Genomic DNA, 18,084 nt, shown 5'->3' with positions numbered 1-18,084 from the left:
TATAAGAGGGTGCATTTTTCTTTCTCCTCTATCAGCTGATCTAGAATACAGTAGCTTACTGGGGCTTGTAGTTGCACTTAGACAACTGTGTCCTGGGTTTAATTGCTCCATTTGATGGAGTTCTTGAGTTTATTTTTTTTAAATGTACTCAGTTACCCTTTGAAAATGTTTAAAGAGCTTTACGGTTATAAAAATCAAGCTGCTAGAAGTTAGGAAAAGGAAAAAAATAACATTGCATTTTCAACATTAGTTCAATTCTCCTGTGCAGATGTTACCCTTAATTACATAATTGCATCCTGGCTCTTTTAGAACACAGCTGTCTATCTAGTGGAGAGGGAAGACTGAGATATGCAAGACATTCAGCCTTGGTGTGAGTAGTTGCAGGAGCTGTAGAACATGTTGTGGATAGGAGATGGGAAAGGAGAGGAGAAAGAATGGTCTTCTGATCACAGACACTCAGGATTCTTTTTGAGGAGGTGGTTCAACCTTTAACTGATGTGATGCTGAGCAAGTTAGACCAGAATTTTCCCCAAACACATTTAAGTCTCATGGGGCGGATATGCAGGAGAACTGGGTGTTCATCATCAGCAAAGTCAATGGAGTTGTACTGTGAGCTTAACAAATGTTCTGAAAATTCAGCATAAAGTGTCTGAAGTAGAGCATCAGGAGGCAATGGAAACTGTAGGCATTTATCTTGTCTGTTTTCTCCCCTGTAAAGTGGTGTAATACATGCCAAATACTGCAGAGATGCTCTGCATATGAAAGTATTGTTTGCTAAACACTTAGATATATGGTGATATAAGAAAAATCTTGTGGGAAAATTAGAAAGTCACTGTTCACAACAGAAATCCTGAGCTGAAGTTGTAGGGCTGTCCTACTTCAGCACTTACTAACACGTGGATTTGGCCTTTCAGCCCTGGTATTCTTTTAATAGATGTTATACTAGTATGACATTTCATAAAGTATGTCATAAAAATAATAGCGAAATAAAGGAGCTAGTCTCTTATGGGAATAAAATACCCTGTAAATAATGGTGATTGTTTATAAGGGTTTATAAGGGATTATAAATATAAGGTCTGTTCTTTGGTATTTTTCTAAAACTGTACTACTTTAGATATTTTTTCATTGAAGGATTATAATTATTATTCACAGACAAAAAAACCACAACACAAACATAAATTATGTAAATCCATTCCTTTTCCTAAAAACTTCCGTCTTTCTTAAGATATTTCAAAACAGGAATGTTTCTTCAAATTTTGGCTCAAAATCCTGCTTACATTTTGAACAAAGATTCTGTACTACAGTCCATCCATCACCCTGTTTGCACATAGTACAAACACGTCTTCTGACACACCGTATGTGAGCTATCATTTATGCTTTGACTTGTGAAATGGTATTCATCAGAATAATCTTCTGTATTTTTATGCAGCTCATCTGACATGTTCCAAGTTCCATTTTCTTCACAGGACAATCTCTTTTTCAACAGCATTTTGTTGTTTTACAACTGTGAAATGTATTTTGCTCTCGGTTACATGGATAAAACCATATAAATACATTTTTAAAGAAGGAATTCCTTTTCATTTACAACACAGCATAAAAATACATTTGCTCTCCTGACTCTTTAGAGCTGGTCTTGGCCTCGTGCTGCCTAGTCCTGTGAATCATAAGACAACAGTTGGTATTAGAGCAGCAACACAGGAGGCCCATGTCTGTCTGTATTTAGGTTAGCTGTAGCACTCAGTTATATAGGTCAAATGAAGTTTGAAATTCAGTAGGCCTATTTGAATATGCTTTTCTGCTTATTCGTAATACATGCTTGCTGGTAAACAGGGCAGAAACTTCCTACTGACAGCCAAGGGAATGAGCACGTTGCTGAGTTTTAGCAAAGTGATGAGTAATGCACCAGTGCCACCCTCGTGTCCCAGCTGGCTTTTGTCACCACTGAAGTTGCTGCTTTCTGAGACGGTATCTGTGGATGGGGCAGCTTCCAGTTTCACGTGTAGCCAGGGTGCCATGTCATTTACATGTCTGGCACAAAGTTTAAAGTCTGCAACTGATACTTGGAATTAAGTTTCCCTTCTCTTGTGGTTTTCAACTTGGTCATCAAGCCTAAGAAACTAATCTCTAGCCAGCGTAGTGAAGTTATTATTAGCTCAACTCTACCAATGAAGAAGAATAGTTAGATTTTTGCATTAAAAAAAAACCCCAAACTCTAGTAATACCATGTATTGAGGTGCTTTTGTCTCCATCATGTTTTGCTGTTCTTTGCTGCTGAAAACACTAGGTAGAGAATGTATTTGGGTTTCACACTGAGAAACATTAGTAAAAGCTAAATTTGGGGAGTTTACAACCTGTCAGGAGTTCTTTTGGGTGCTGTGAGGATGTTGGAAGATGGGGAATTACAACCATTTGATTTTAGACTTAGTCAGTGGGAAGGTATTCAGGGAGAAGAAACAAAAATGATAAAAGATTAGAAGTATCATATTGTTGGATAGTCCAAAATCTGCATCTCTTTTGACAGTGGGACAAAGAGAAGATGAGAGAAAGGCTTGAGCACAATCTGCAATGTTCCTTGTTCAGGCAGAGTAAGAACTTGTCAGTGGGACAGATAAGCGTGGAACAAAATGCTCTAGACTCTACAGCATTTCTCAACTCTAGAAACTGAAGACAAGAACATTCAGAACAAGTGTTGGCCATTGGAGCCGAGTACAGATGGTGACAAGGGCTTCTCCATCGCTTTGAGAAAGTTGGGTAAATATATTTGAAGTGTGGGCTAGTGGGTCTGGCAGTTGACCATCAACCCAGACTACAGGCTCTCAGCACCTCTGTTCTTGTTGATAAACATTCCTTGTTGCTTTGATAATCACTGCAAATGATGCAACTTCATTTATATTACCACTTGTAGAAGAGCATTTTCTAGGCCTCTGTGTCTACTTGACCGCTGAGAAATGCAGCATTGGCTGATAAGATGGTTATTTTCTAGTGGAAACACACTTTCCACATCTAATCCAGTTATGCCTGAGCAGAAACCTTTCAAAAGCCTCTGCAGATGGATTGCAGCAGTTCTGCTGTACCCTGTGTTTGTGCGACAGTGAGTGCTTGTGCATGGCGGGTATAGAACAAACCACATTCCAGTTTAGGTGAGAGCAGAGATCCCAGCGAACTGTGTGCTCCCAGACACAGTGAGATCTTGTGACTGGTACATCATCCCCTGGCTTCTTTCCCTCATGCCCTTCATCCTCTCCATTTCTGGTGTTATCAGAGTTTGAAAGAGCAATAATCTCCATTTGCCACAGCTGCTCTCTCCAGTCTTTTCATCTCTCTTGTTGCTCTGCAGTAGAGTATTGCATACCCGGACTTTATTCAGCTTTGTGTTGCACATAGCTGACCTTTGCAGTCTCCCTATCCCTTTCCCGTTGGACTTAGAAGCCTTCCAGAGTGATGCTGCTTCTACTCCTAAATCCAGTAGTATCACAGAGTTACAGAAGAGGCAGCATCCATGTTGTCAGGATGCAGTAGCATTACCACTCATTTTGCTTAGTATATTAGAAATGTTGTTATTCTGGGAGACTTAGCCTGCTTCTAGCTGTATCTTCTATTGAAGTGTGCTTCTTGGCTAAGGCTCTGAGTTTCCACATTTTATTTTAGCATATGTTGTGATTCGCCTTGGTAAATCTAAGAACAGGAGATGGAAAACTGAATGAAGACAAAAATAATTTACAACTGGCTATCCCTATTACCCTTCAGTATTCTGCAAGTGGACAGAATGAGGGATTACAGCTGGATTGTCTTGCCCCTGTAGCTATCAGGTGAGCCCTGCCAGTTTTTATCCCTTCCTCATAACCTGCCATCTCTGGTCTGTGATGTCTGTACCCATTTATTCCTGGAGTGGTGTCTCTAGAAGGGATATTTCTGCCTCTCTCCCTGGGTGAGAGCTGTACAAAGGACTCGCTTGAAAGCCCTAAACCATCTAAAGTCTTTCTGCTTTTTAAATAGTCACCTCTAAAGCCTTTAGTGATGTCCTTTACTATTATACAATTTTGAAAACACTCCAAGATGGCTTAAAAATGGTGTGACCCTCAGAGACTTGCTCTTCAGTCATGTTTTCCTGTCTGCCTCTCTCTCTTGAGCTGCTTGTTTCTTTATGCTTTATACTATAAGCTCTTTTTGGCAGACTTTGGCACCATGAATGCTGATCTGTGACTGATGCTCCAGGTGCACAGTAATACCAACAAATAATAAAGGTGGAAACTTTGCATAGGGAAACACAATTTCCAGCCTGGACCCTGTGGTTTCCACCTCAATGCCAGGAGTGATAAGGTACTGTGGGAACATTGCCTAAGCAGTTTTCAGACTCATCTTCTGACTTACTACCATTACGATAATCAAGAAGGGAGATCTTGCATCCTCAGAGGCCCACCCTTAAGCATGGCTTAGTCACTGTGGTGGAGCTCAGGGGATGCCCCCAAACTCAAACTCCAAGTCTGAGCTCCCGAATCTGGCAGGAAAAGCATGCCTTCCCTCCCAGTGCCTGCTGCTCCTCCGGTGGCTGCCTGCCTCCTCCCAGCCTAAAAAGGGACAGAGTTCCCCGATGGGAAGCAATTGCTTTGGAAACCTCACTGCACATCTGTGTCCAATCAGACCAAACATCCACCCTCGGCGTAGCGGCAGCGAGCGTCAGTGGTAGCGTGGAGCCTTGGAAGGGGCTGCGCTGCCGACGCCGCGGCTCCCGAGGGGGTTGCGTCAGGGGAGCAGCCTCCCGGGGCCTGCCGATGTGGTGGTGCTGTGTTTTGTAGCTTGCCAGTGACAAGCTGCAGAACAAAACCACAGGGCTTGAGATGTAGCTCAAAACTACAGGGTTTGTGGAGCCAAACCACAAGGCTGAGAATTTCAGGAATTATAAGCCAGGAAAACAGTTTTTATTCTTTAGACCTGTACGGGGCTTTGCCTACTGTATAGGTGGAGGTATGAGAGCTGTCTGCTGACACCCTAGGTTTCTCCCTAGAATTATTTTAGAAACTACAGGGAGAAAACATACCAAAATGAAAGATTACCCTCGATAATCTAAAGGGAACTGCACAGAAAAGTAACGGGAGAACGCGGAGCAAATAGAAATGAGACAGAAGGGAGAAACCAGAACAATTTCAGAGCTGTGTGATGGGTGAGGAAAGTGGTCAGGGAAATCGTCTGGGTGAATGACAGGAGAAGCAGCCACACTGAAGGCATCAAAGCAGACAGGGTATATTCTCAGCTATGGATAGGATCCACTGCCGTTGAACTAGCTGAGAGGACCTCAGTCCATGGTCTTAGCAGTTCACACATCACTGGGAAAATGGGCAAATGCAATATGTGTAATTATCTTTCTGAACAGCTCGAGCAACAGCAAAAAATAAAAACCTGAAGTGTTTGTAATATATTTTTTTTCTCTTTAGTATTTTTTGTGTGATGTAAAAGCTATGTAAAAGCTACTTAAATCCCAGAACTTATATAGAATCTCTTAAGGAGTGGGAGTCCAAACAAAAGGAGACTTTCGTCCACTTTGAATAGCTTGCAAACCTTTGGTTGGAATTGTTTGCAAAATTTAGGCAATGCCATATTTAGAGTTGCACGTGAAATTGTAATTCAACTTCTAAATTTATTTCAGTTTCAGGGTCACACGCTATTTTTCCAGGGTGTGCCTACTTAAACCCATGATAAGATGGTTTCACTGAATGAGTAGCTGTTCAAGACTTTTGTTTATCATCTTCATTTCTGTGAGACCTGGAGCGTGCTTAATGCAAGTGGAATCTGTGAAGTTTTTTTGGTTATTTTTTTCCCTCCTTCCCTGGAACTGAAAGACCTCTGCTTTACATGTGTCTTTAGGAAATTCCAAAGGTTTCATATTTATCCAATTTTTAATTAATTTTCACAAGGAGGCAAAACTCAACTGACATACCAAATGCTTTGGTCAAATGGATGTTGGGCTTTGTTAACATTTGTAAAGTTTGGGTTGGTTTTTTTTTTCTAATATACTTTTTTTTAAATGGTGGGATCACTCAGTGGCTAAAGTGTCATATCATAATGAAAAGTGTTTGGTGTCAATTCCTGGTGTCAATTCCACTTTGACACCAGGAATTCTTTCTATTTCAACTGTGATGGAAAAACATGAGTGTTAATTAGGATTTTTTTTCCATTTAAGGTCCTGAGAGCACTTTGCCATTGTCAGAATGCAACATTAAACTCACAGGATCCTTCTCGTGGTCAGCAAAAGTGTATTCTGTTTGGGCAGCTTTGAGGGTAGATATGGGATCAAAAGAGGATAGCAGTGGCGTTAAGCAATCTTAGGCTGTTGGTTTGGATAATAACAGACATCCTTATAGAGTCTGCTGTGTTAATGCCTTTCATAAAGTTTTCATTCTAATGTTTCATTCTTCAGGATCTGAAATTCAGCAGCTAAAGGTAACCATGGGATTGTTCCATAAAGAAGCCTCTGTAAGGTGTTTCAGCACCACAGGGCATGAGAGTTGACAGGAGAATGTGCTGCACAAGTAGTGTGTGAAACGCAGCAGGCGTAGGCTGTGGCAGAATTACTTTGGATAATTACAGGGGTAATCACTAGTGGGCAGGAGAGGCTCCTGAGGATTTGGAGGGGATCATCAACATTTTCGGCAGTGCTTTGAAAGCAACTGTAAAGTCACTGTTAAGCTGCAAGCAACCCAAAACTGGTGTAAGTAATGACTTCCAAAGCACATGCATTTGATGTCGAGTGTAATGCCTGCCTCTGTGACTTGTCATGGAGATCACAGGGAAGATGGTTCATTGCTTCAAGAAGGAGGTATTCAATCAGATTGCCCTGACAAGGCTGTTGGTTAGCAGATTAAAATTCCTGCCATCCTCCCTGTGCCTTGCTCTGAATTTTTAACCCAAACAGAGGTGAAATATTAGAATGTAATTGTTCTGTAAGTCCTGTGAACAAGGAGCCTCCGGTTATTTTGAGGGCAGTACATGCTATACCTGCTAACATCTGGACTAGCAGAAGCAGTGATATAAAGTAATGTGTCAGAGAGGCACGAGCCCCTCTCTAGGCAGGGCTGTCTAGCAGGGTAGCGGCACTCAAGGCCAGTGTTCTCCCATGTTTGCAGAGTGAAGACCTCAATTAAAAAACAATTTATTGGCAAACCATAAAGGACATACTTAGCTGTTTTTTCCCGTATACAATGAACATGCACGGCCCTTCACAAGACAAGATAGCACCTTTATAAGCTTACAACTTAATTCACATAAAACCTAACAGAAGGGAATAAATCTAAGATAAAGTGGGAAGCACGTAGCTCACACTGAAAGTCGAGCTGTAAAGTCATTTTTAGCTCTTCGAATGTTCTTAAAAGTATTTGCTATCCAAGGGTACGTCCCCTTGGAAGCAGGTGGGATTGATCACAGTGTGTGCTGGAAAGCTTAACCCATTAACCAAACTATCTAAAGTGCTAATAAGAGTGAAAAGATGGCACCAGGGAGGGGTCGTCATTTGTGCTGAAGCCCAGGCCTGTCTGCCCTTCTCACACTCATCATCCAGACTAGCTCAGGTGCATCTGCATATGCTTCTGTCACCCCTCCTGGATGCACCCCTCTCAGTACAGCCTCATAACTAGTGCCTTGTGGCAGTGAGCAGGGACAGTGGGAACTGCTGACAGTATCTTTTGTATATAATTGTATTTGTTGTTTCATCTTTCCTTTTCTTTTCTTTTTTTTTGTTACCAGAGTGCCTCTGATGGCTTTTGGAAGTCAGTGGCAACCCGTGTCCCAAGAGAACCTCATGAGATACGTATCCTGAATCCCTACTTCATCCAGGAGGCAGCTTTCAGCTTCATCGGACTGCCTTTCAACAACGGCCTGATGGGCAGAGGGGTAGGTATAGAGTGGAGCAAGCAAAAACAAGGGGAAGGACAAGAGACCAAGCAGCAGAGGAGCTTTATGCTGCTCTTTCTTACTTTTTCTTTGGGCCTCCACTGTTGGACATTGAAGGGAACGGACTTTGGCCCTTCTATGGTGGCAGCACTCAGCCTCCTTAAGGCCAAGGCAGTTCCATCCTTTCTGGAGGCAACTCTGAGGCTTCCAGCACCAGCTGTGTGATTTCCTGTCATCCACAGCCTGCCAGAAAGGCACTTGTTTGTGTGGGAGAAGGGAGTTCCTTCCCAAAGAGGGGAAGGAACCCTACTCTCTGCACCCTCAGTGCATCTGGAAGTGGTGCAGGTCTCACTAAAGATCATGCTACTGTTTTACAATTAACTGTCCTCATGGACACTGCAGCCTAAAATCACTGATAATCACACTTCTCATCCTGTATCCCAGGCTTATAGTAAAAGAGGGTAAAGGTGTATTTTATGAGGCCTTTGGCTAAAAAATTCTGACCTTACAGTGGCAAGTTTTAGATGCAAAAGCTTACAAAGGAAAACAATGTAAAACTCAGTTTTAGGTCATAGTTATTAACAAAATACCTTCATAGTCATTCTAGTTTCTGTCAGCCCCAGTGCAGCTTTTTGGAGTGTTAGTGTGGAGTAGGTGGTGACTTGGTTTTTCTGGATTATCTCACACTACAACACTGTCCTCAGAACCTATTTATATTTGCTTTACCTAATATATCAACCATTAGAGAAAGAATTACTTGGGTGGGTAAATTACTCATGTACACATGTGATATAGTTGTTGATAGAGACCACACGTGACATTTTTGGACACATTAGCACAGCTGACAAACTCAGAGAGAAACAGTTTTGCTGGACAAGGTCTGCTTGCTCTGCTCCTGGCATTGTCCTTCCATTGTTATCAGTATAGGAGATTTGCCATGTCACAGCATGGATTTGGACTAGACAGCATAGTGCCTCATTTTCCATGCTCTACTTATATCATGAAGTCTTCAGAAATATTAGAGGTGTTTGTTTTGTGCAGGTCAGATGGATGTGTGCCTGGAGGTAAGAAATTAACTTCCTAAAATGTGGTGTGCAGGATTCAGCCACACCGAATGGTTCTTTTGTGAAATGTGTTGCTACCTATGTACGTACAGAAGCTGTTAAGGGCTTCTGGAAACACTGGATCTTTGCTCTGTGCACTGAAGGTATCTTATCCCGTCAGCAAGGAAGTAACTTACTTCATCTCTCTGCATTCTCCAGAACTTACCCTTAGAAGGATGTGGTCTTGTTTTGTTTTCCAGAAAATCAAAACTGCTGCCCCAATGAAGGACAAAAATCATCAGACTTTTGCCTTTATTTTCTCCAGATTTTTTTTTTATTTTTAAACACATTATTTTAATACACAAAATATTACTTAAGCTGAGAGAAGAGAGAATCCGGAAATGAAAATGCTGTGAACTGAAGTTTATGAGGTTTTGATAGGTTGTTTAACACACATCAGATTGGGAAATGAAGGCATCTTAATTGAAACCTGATGTTTCACTTCATGAAAGTCCGTTTGAGCATTTAAAAATAGTTTATGGAGATTTAAGGCAAGCAGTCTTTGCCCATGACCCCTGCTAGACTGTGTAAATTGTAGTTCATTCCTTCAGATGGGGCAGCAAGAGTTCTGCAGGTGCATCTGTGGGGCTGGGATGTTAGTATATCCTGTGCTGTCTGTGCAAGGACACTCTAATAGCGTGATTCTGTCAGAGTTTAAAAATAGGGAGAGAGTATTTCTAGCCTGTGGGTACAAATTTTACTGCAGACATGAACTATGGGCTGCTGTCATGGAGCTGCTGTGACTTCATGCTTTAGTGAATGCTGCTGCATCAGTGGAAATGCTTCAACAGAAGCTACTGCTGCCAGTTAAAGAGGGAAGAAGAGTGTGAGTAGGATCCTGGTGATAAAAAATTGACACAGACCTTTTTCACTGAGACTTTAAGTGGGAAGAATGGAAATCAGACCCTGTAGACCAAGAATCCAGCTCTCAAATTCAAGATTTGAGAGAGATCCAGCAAAATGAGCGAGGCAGGTAGAGCAGGAGAATTGCTCCACAAGAGACGGGGTGACCCAGCAACCACAGAGCATAGCTGCTTGGGTTCAGGGTCATGCTTTAGAAATGTGAGACAGCCTGGAAAACTTTACTCAAGAAAGAAGCATATGAACATGGCAAAGGAAAATGCTGAGGTCTAGTAAGCAAAAGCACAGCGAGCCATGTGTCCTGAGTTTCTCAGGGGGAACCAAGATGGGGGCAGATTGGTGTCCCCATGTGCTGTGGTATGTTGGGCAGGCTACACACAGGTGGATCAAGGCTGGGGATGCCTTAGTAATCAAGGCCAACACGAAATCCTCTTAAAGAGCAGTAATATTCCACTCTTCTTTGGTTCTGATGCCTAAATAAACTTCAGTGCTTTTCTTGCACACCACATATGGTAACAATGTGCTGCCAATTAACTTTGTAATTTAGGGGCTTTTTCAGCAAGGTTGAGGAGAGCTAGTGAAATAGTTTGGGGCTGATCTCAAAGCGTTTTTCTGAGAATTCAATAAAGGGTGAATGTAGTAACATCCTTTGCTTTGATAATATAATTTGGGCCAGATGGTTCTGGAGGGTAGTAGAAGGGTATAGCTCAGATCTGCATTTTGATTGCACTTGTGGCATTAGTAGCCAAAAATCTGAGCAAAGAGCAAAACTAGTCACCCACAACGAGCAGTGACTTCTCTCTGGGACTGGTAAAGCCTTTCAGGAATTTCCTCAGTCCATTTACTGAAGTCTCAAGAAGAGGGAGACCTGTTTCCTACTACATGTGGACTTCTTTATTGAGATAAGCTAATGATAAAGAAAAACTTTAGTTTAGGATCCTAGCAATGTCTGAGGAAAATTAAATATTAATGACTGAAGATAGTTTATCACAAAATAAACAAGCTAGCAAAGATCCTCTTTTTGATTAAAGAATCCTCTTAAGGAGTGGAGTGCAGGCTTGGCTGTCTCACTAGACAAAAGTGTATGTATGTGGTTTATGTTTAGGTGGAAGTTCTGTGTATATAGGTCTTTTGGGCTTAAAACCAGCCATTACTGGTATTGCAGCTGGTAATTCAGACATGCAGTGACCTACCTTACACTGCAGACAGCTTACTGGGGGACAAGCATGAACATCAGTTCAGAGGTGTCATTGCCTGTTGCATGTACAACACTAGGGATGGTTATTGCTGTGGTGCTTTTTGCTGTGTAGTGAATAGTCCTATCTACTCAGTGGTGCTCAGAGCCATTTGAGCAGTGGCTTTCTGGCTCCTCTGGGAGCCCTGAGCATGGTGTAAGGTGGCCAGGACAACAGTTCAGATGATACACATTTTGTCAGGACTCTTAGGACTCTAGTGAAGACTGTGGTGCTTGTTTCTCTGCTGGTGCTGTGCATCCATGGAACTGCTTATAATTTCATTTCTTATGAGATTAAGCTTTGCTACCCAAAACTGTAAGCCTTTGGTTCATGTACTGGAAATGGGTGCATCTATGGACCCCTTACTAAAGAGATAAAGTGTCCTCCTCAGGACTTCACCCAGCCCCAGTTCCAACTTGCTGAAAGAGGAGCCATGTGCAGGAGGTGTTATCAGGCTGCATCAGGCACCTGGCCATGGATTAGCACCTCTGCAGACTGCTGACAGCCCTTGGGGATTAACCTCTGCTGCTGTTACATGATTTTGCCTGTGGGCAGGCGGCCTTTCTGGAGATGCCAGTGGTGAGCCTTTGCTCCTTAGACAGCTTTTCAGCTCCCCTGGCTGGTCATAAGGACCCTTTCTCTCATTAGTACTGGGTTGCCCTGTTGTCAGCAAGCTTTGTCTCCTGGGCTGTTCTTGCTGGACTGTCACTGGGTGAAGACAGTCTCTTGGGACCTGTTGGATCTTTATGGAGCAGGAGAGAGGTGGGGGATGGCAGGAGCAAAGCAGTCTGCCACTCCGTCCTTCCAGTTGTGTGCTTCTCTTTTTTTTTTTTTCTTTTTTTTTCACTCTGACGTCATCTTCTAAGGCAGGTAGAGGGACAGGTAAAGAGCCACTGCACCTGCAGTCAGTTAAATACAGGGACTTCGTGTCATTGAAAGCTTTGGGTTTGCAAGGCAGCACATCTGCTTTGTGGGCCGGACTGTTCAATCCGTTACCACTGCATGATCAGGCCATGAGCTGCTGGGGAATGGACACTCAGACAAGCCATTATAGGGCAGCAGGTAAATTCATACCAACTGTTTCTTGGTAAATGCCCAACCACGTGCTTCTGCACAGGAAAGATGGAAAGCAACTGAAGGGAGTTTACTTTCAGTGAAAGATTAGGCTATGAACTCCCATTTAACATACAGTGAAGCATATAGATGGTTACCACAGAGCAGCTAGCATGTAGTAAAGTCATGCCCTTGCTTGCCCCCTGTTAAATTATTAGGTCCTTAAGAAATACTCCTGGCATTGCACAGGAATCTGCTCTACGGTAAATGGTGAATCAGAGTTTGTGCATCAGGTTAGATGTGGTCAAAGATATTTGATTTGGGCTGTTGTATACGAGCTCAGCAGTTAAATGGCAGAACAGAAACCTACCGTCATGTCTCCGGCAACAGGCTCCTGGCCCATACCTTTTGCTCTGCTGCAGACCACCAGTTCTGGGGGCTCTCTTCTGCTTACAGCAAGGAGTAACTAGGGGAGGTGAAGGAAAAGTGTTGGAGATGCTGTGCTTTGTTTTTTGAAACCAAATATTGGAGCTGATTCCGTCCCTGGAGGGAGGTAGCTGTGGGAGCACCTTACAGACACACCTTACTTATAGACTGTAAGCTCCTGTGACAGGGACCATGCTGCAGAATGCCAGGCATTTGTCTGCTCACCATAAGTGATGCTGAATTGGTTTTATGCCAATGTTCTATTTTTCTTTTGTTTTAACTGTATTGCTATTAGGTGATTAGGTCTGTAACTGATAAAACTAAGGTAGCAATTTTTCCTAGGTGAGAGATTTTTCAAGTTTTCCTTCAAATAAATTAATATAGTAGTCAAACCAATTTGAATACCTAGTTGTATTATTGTTTTTAGGGGGATTTATTCTTTAACAACATTTATTTACCCTTTTAGTGAAGAAAGTAACAATTGCAATATTCTGAACAATCCAATATGTTTTACCCTGAGCTAAGTAAAATCCCATAAATAACTGGAATTCATTTAACATATTAAGAGTCAAATATTTCTAAAAACAGATTTACAGCAGTCATTTCCTTCCAGTCCAGCAGGCAGTGACACAGGAATGACCCAGGCATGGAATGAAAAGCAGCGAGAGCTTTTCACATGCACCAAGCAAAGAGCAGTTATAGTCCCCTGGTTCAGTCACCAGCACTGGATGTCCAGTGCAAGCCCATGAGGTGATGCTCAGCCTCCATTAAGTCCAAAGGTGGGCTGGTGTTCATTTCTGCTGACTGGCTTCTTTTCTTCTTCGGGTAGAAGTCAATCTTTAAAGCCTCTTCAGGTGGACTAATGGAAGATAAAACAGCAATATCTTGAGGGGGAAGCCTTTTGTCTTTCCTCTCGCAGCAGAGAACAGTGTAGGAGCAGTTAGGAGAACCTGCCCTTTGTCTGTCTGTACTGCTAAAGGCATTTATAGTCCCCTGACCTGGTGGTCCAGGCTGACTGTGTTTGTACTGCACAGAGGTTGCAGTGATCCCTGACACAGCACAAGACCAGAAATCTTTGCTTCTCTTGTCTTTATGCTTTTTTCACCCAGGATCCACATGCATGTGCTCATGTCACCCATGAAGGACATGCCAAGGGCCCATGGAAGGAGCCACACTCCAAATGCACAGACAGCCTTTGCCCAGCACTGCTGCGGTAACGTTGCTCACCACTGCTGTGTTTACTGCTCCTGTTTGTCAGACAGCCTTTTGGTGTCATCTCTGCCTCATCTGTCAGTCTTCTGTGTTCTCTCAAATGGGAGCAGGCAAAGGGCTGGTCCCTGGGGAGCATTATATTAGATAGGAACATTACATTTTCCAGATGTTTGGACTTAGACAACCAGGCCAGGCTTGGAGATACAGACTGTCAGTTCAGACTGATCACATTATCAGAGGAGGTTGCCCTTGCAGTTGTTTACCAGAGCTGGAGAGTAGATGCTGAACTGGGTACCCACTGTGGACTCCAGCTGGGACAGACACCTGTGAGACACAGCAGCAGGTACAGAACTTGCAAGGACAAGTTTTGCTTTTGGCAGGTGTCACATCCTGGATTCCTGCCCATAAAGTTTTCCCATAGCAAGGAGGGAAATCCCATATTTCTGCCCATAAAGTTTTCCCATAGCAGAAAAGAGGGAGGTGTGACTGTCACATCCCAGATTCCTGCCCATGGAGTATTCCCGTAGCAGGAGAGAGGGAAACGTGACTCAGATTCATCGATACCCTTGATCGGGCCGTTGTGCACATCCTTGAGCACAGAATCCTTTGTTCCAGAGGATTACAAGTGAGCCACGGTGCTAGGACTGTCTGTTCAGATTGTTTGTTCTTCCAGTTGGTCTCCTACAGCAGGGAACTGGCAAGGGGAGAGGACTCCCAGCGCTTTCTGGGGTCTTGCCATTCCCAGCTCTCCCCAGCTGATGGGCACCAGTTCAGGTCAGAAACTCATCATGGCCACATCTGGAGCAGGGGTGCTGCTGGGCAACCCCAGGCAGCCCCCACCACTTACCCCCTGAGGCTGCATGCCATGGCCTAGCCTGTACTGGCCAGTCTTTGTGTGGCTGGGCAGTGTCCCAAGAGGCTCACCTAGGCACTGGCCATTGTTGGTGGCCACTGTTCTTCAACCTTTTGGTTGAAAGCATCGTTGTTTGGTGGTACAGGAATCTTCAGGCATATAGAGGGTCATATGAGCGGGAGGACAGGCTTTGAGCTGTTCCAACTCCAGATTTTTATTCCTGAGGGGGGATGCTGGGATTTTGGCTTGTTTCCTTAGCAGTGGCCTAAAATACCAAGAGACCTGCTTGGTTGTTTGAGAGAGTTACATTTTCATAACTCAGTGCAAGAGGTGTGGTGGTTTCCTTGGTATGTCTTTGGGGCACGGCACAAGGGTGTGTGTGCTGAGATAGCATTGACGCATTGTGCAGGGCATAGCAAGCCAGGTTTGGCACAGCCATGTCCATGATGCCTAACTTCTTTTGGAGCAACCTGTCCCCCAGCTTGCCCCGAAGGTTGTACGTGGTTCATTAGGTCCAGATGAGAGCTTAGTGACAGACAAACTTATATATGCCTGTGAACAATCAGGAGAGCTTGGAAGCTGTGTAGATGCAGCCAGAGAATAATTATAACCATTTCCTCTCTCTGGTACATGTCTCCTCTCATTTGCTACTTCTCTGCTGAGGATAGCTCTTTCCCCTGGACCTGGAGAATGCTGCTGAGTTAGCTTCTCTGCAACACAGCCTGGGACACATTCCTAGATCCTACAGGGCCTTCTCTTTCCCGTGATGCAACTTGGACATGAGGCTGAGCTTCATTTTCCACAGAGGGAAGGAGCAGCAGAAACTCAGCAGGCTGTCACAGGAAAACACCGCTCAGTTTCTATAGTTTAAACCAAATCAGGACCAAAGCATTGTATTGACTTACTAGAGACATGTAGTTAACCAGCACTCGTGCTTCCTTTATACTTCCGTTCAGGTTGGCTCCTTTTTTTTTTAGCGCAACACAAAATAATTTGATGAGGACACCAAATAAATTTCAGATAGTTGCAGGGACCAAACCAGATAGATCTACTACAGTCTGAGAGGTTAGCAAGTCTTTGGTAGTCTTTGGTAATTTAATCATTTTTGAGAGAGGAGCAGACAGTACTGAGATACTGGCATGTCAGGAACTACTGAAGAGCAGAAACAGATGAGAAATGTATCTCCTATTTTTCCATAAAGGCCGTTGGAGGTCTGATACATAGAATAAAGTCAGACAGATATTTGGTGACCAAAGGAAAGTTCACTTTTGATTTCTGTAATCTGTTACTCTACAAACAGAAATAAGAATATGCTTGAAAGAAAGTTATGGTGGTTTGGCAGTTCTCCCATAAGGTTGGGTAGTATGATTAATTCTCTGTGGTTTGTAAGACCCACGTTAGAAATTTAGCTCTTAAATGTTAACTTGGCCAGTGGAATTCCCTCCAGGCAAAGACCCCGTGCCTCCCTTGAGCGGTACCGTGGGAATGGGCTCAGTGCAAGTGTGGGTGGTGTCACGCCATCGTATTCCCAACAACGACACATTCTCAAGGACATAACCATTTACTCACTATGTTTTGGACACTGTAACTACAGCTCAACTGAGGGAAAGGGTTTTGTGGCAAGTCCACTTACTGGCTGATGCAATTCCAGTGACATCCTGGAATGTCATGTCCTATGTAAAACAGAAAGCTGAGAATATCTGAATTTGAACTGCCATGCCTGGGAAGAGAGGATGTTCTTGCATATTTTGAAATTTGGGGAAATTTTCTTATCCTTTTTCCAATTTTTTTAAACCCCTCCTTGATGGCTCCCAGTGAATTAACAATTAACTAAAGTAACCAGAATAAACCCAATATTGTTTGTGGTGAGTATCAGTTGAAATTAAGCAGTGAGAACATTACTCTGCTGTTTTTCCTAACACCTAGAGCTGTCACAGGAGGATGTAGTAAGGTCTTTTCATTTCAGATGTACACTGCTCCAGTTGCACTGCAAATGTCTGAATCTAAGGTCTCACTGGTTTAGACATAAGCAGTTTTTGCACAGTTGTCTTCAGATTAGTGTAATTCCAGTGCACTGTAGTGGAGTTCTCCATAGCACACGGGTTGTGCTCCCAGCTCTGCACATCTCAACTAGGGTATGGGTGGCATTCTTTGCTTGCAAAATGGTCAGGCAATTAGAAGTGAGCAAGGTAGTGTGCTGCCAACAGCTGATTCCCTTGAATAACAGAGAGAAACTCAAAACATTATGTTCCCAGTCTGTTACAAACATTGGGTGAAATGCAATGGCATTGCTCACCAGTTCAGAGTAAACCATTTTAAATGCAGAATATAAGCGTGCATTTGGTTTCTACATCTCAGGTAAGAGGCTGTCACCCTTGGTGACTGTCTGAGCATGTCCTCTGAATTCATGATACTTTTGATATGGCAGTGTTGGATGCTCTACAAATGAAGATAAGATATGTGGGTGGATTTCTCAGCCTCTCCCAAGCCCCTGGGGTAAAGCTAGCTCTGGATTCATCTGGCTGAAGGGGAGCTAGAAGAGTCTGTGTGCTGGGGTTTTACACTGGAAACACTCATCTGTCACAGCGGTCATGTTCATCTGAACACACAAGACGAGTTGCAGCCGTAGAGCACTGCTGTCACAGGGCCTCGGCAGAAGCCAGATGAAACAGGAAGGGCTGAAGCTGGACTTTGGTACAAATGGCAGGTCAGCAGACAGGAGAGGACAGTCAGGGTGTCCTTGCTCAAAGTGCTAGCACCCTTCCCTGACTGGCTGCCCGCTGCTCCTCGTCTCCCAGTGTGCTGTGGGTGGGAAGGGTATGGTACAGGCCAGAGTGCCCTTTGCCTGTGGGGGTGCCCCTGAGCAAAGGAAGGGATCCCACTGCACACTGCTGACTGGGTCTGCCTGATCTCTCCATCTCCCAGAGCTGTTCAACAGCCTCCTTAAACTGTTTTTGCCATCAGTAAAATAAAAAGTTGGTACTGTTCCTTACTTCTGCTCCTGTGTGGTGGCCCATTTGGGATAAGTATTCCTCCTTTGCCTAGCTGGAAGCCAGTAGTGTGCATAGAATTGTAACCCAGTATCTGCATCTGTTTTAATTTCAGAAAAATAATGTATCCACTGTGATTCATCCTCCAGCTCATCTGCTGCCCCGTTCTCAGGATAGCAAAGTTGTGGAAGGGGAGTCCAACTATTTGCATTAATCCTCTGCTCTGCAATACTCCCCTGGAGAGTCAGGTCAAAGAGCCTCAAACAAGAGTCACTGCTGTCATGCTAGATGCTTTGCAGGAAGTTGGCTAACATGATTTTCTTTACAAGTGGGGAGGTTACTGACTCTGCAAGCTGGCACTGGGCAGCTGATGTGCAAATATAGCCCACTACCCTGTTCCTGGTTTTTCTGCTTAGTAGTAGCAGTGCCCCTGTGAGCAGAGATAATAAGAGGAAATCTTTAATTAT

At 43.6% G+C, this 18,084-nt stretch overlaps 1 protein-coding gene across 1 annotated transcript in view; it reads left to right on the top strand.

The window, feature by feature from the left end:
* Positions 1-18,084, top strand: part of ST3GAL3 (ST3 beta-galactoside alpha-2,3-sialyltransferase 3) — a gene marked incomplete at its 5' end in the record, with an annotated part of 57,135 nt that overhangs the window by 25,176 nt on the left and 13,875 nt on the right. Inside the window, one exon of the mRNA XM_010174000.1 lies at positions 7,738-7,884. Coding sequence (XP_010172302.1) covers positions 7,738-7,884 — 147 coding nt within the window. The remainder of the gene's footprint in view (positions 1-7,737; positions 7,885-18,084) is intronic.

The sequence above is a fragment of the Antrostomus carolinensis genome, unplaced genomic scaffold (assembly GCF_000700745.2).
Source record: "Antrostomus carolinensis isolate BGI_N321 unplaced genomic scaffold, ASM70074v2 scaffold15478, whole genome shotgun sequence".
NCBI lineage: Eukaryota > Metazoa > Chordata > Aves > Caprimulgiformes > Caprimulgidae > Antrostomus > Antrostomus carolinensis.
Note: the sequence above shows the minus strand (reverse complement) of the source record. Positions and strands in the feature narration are given on the sequence as shown.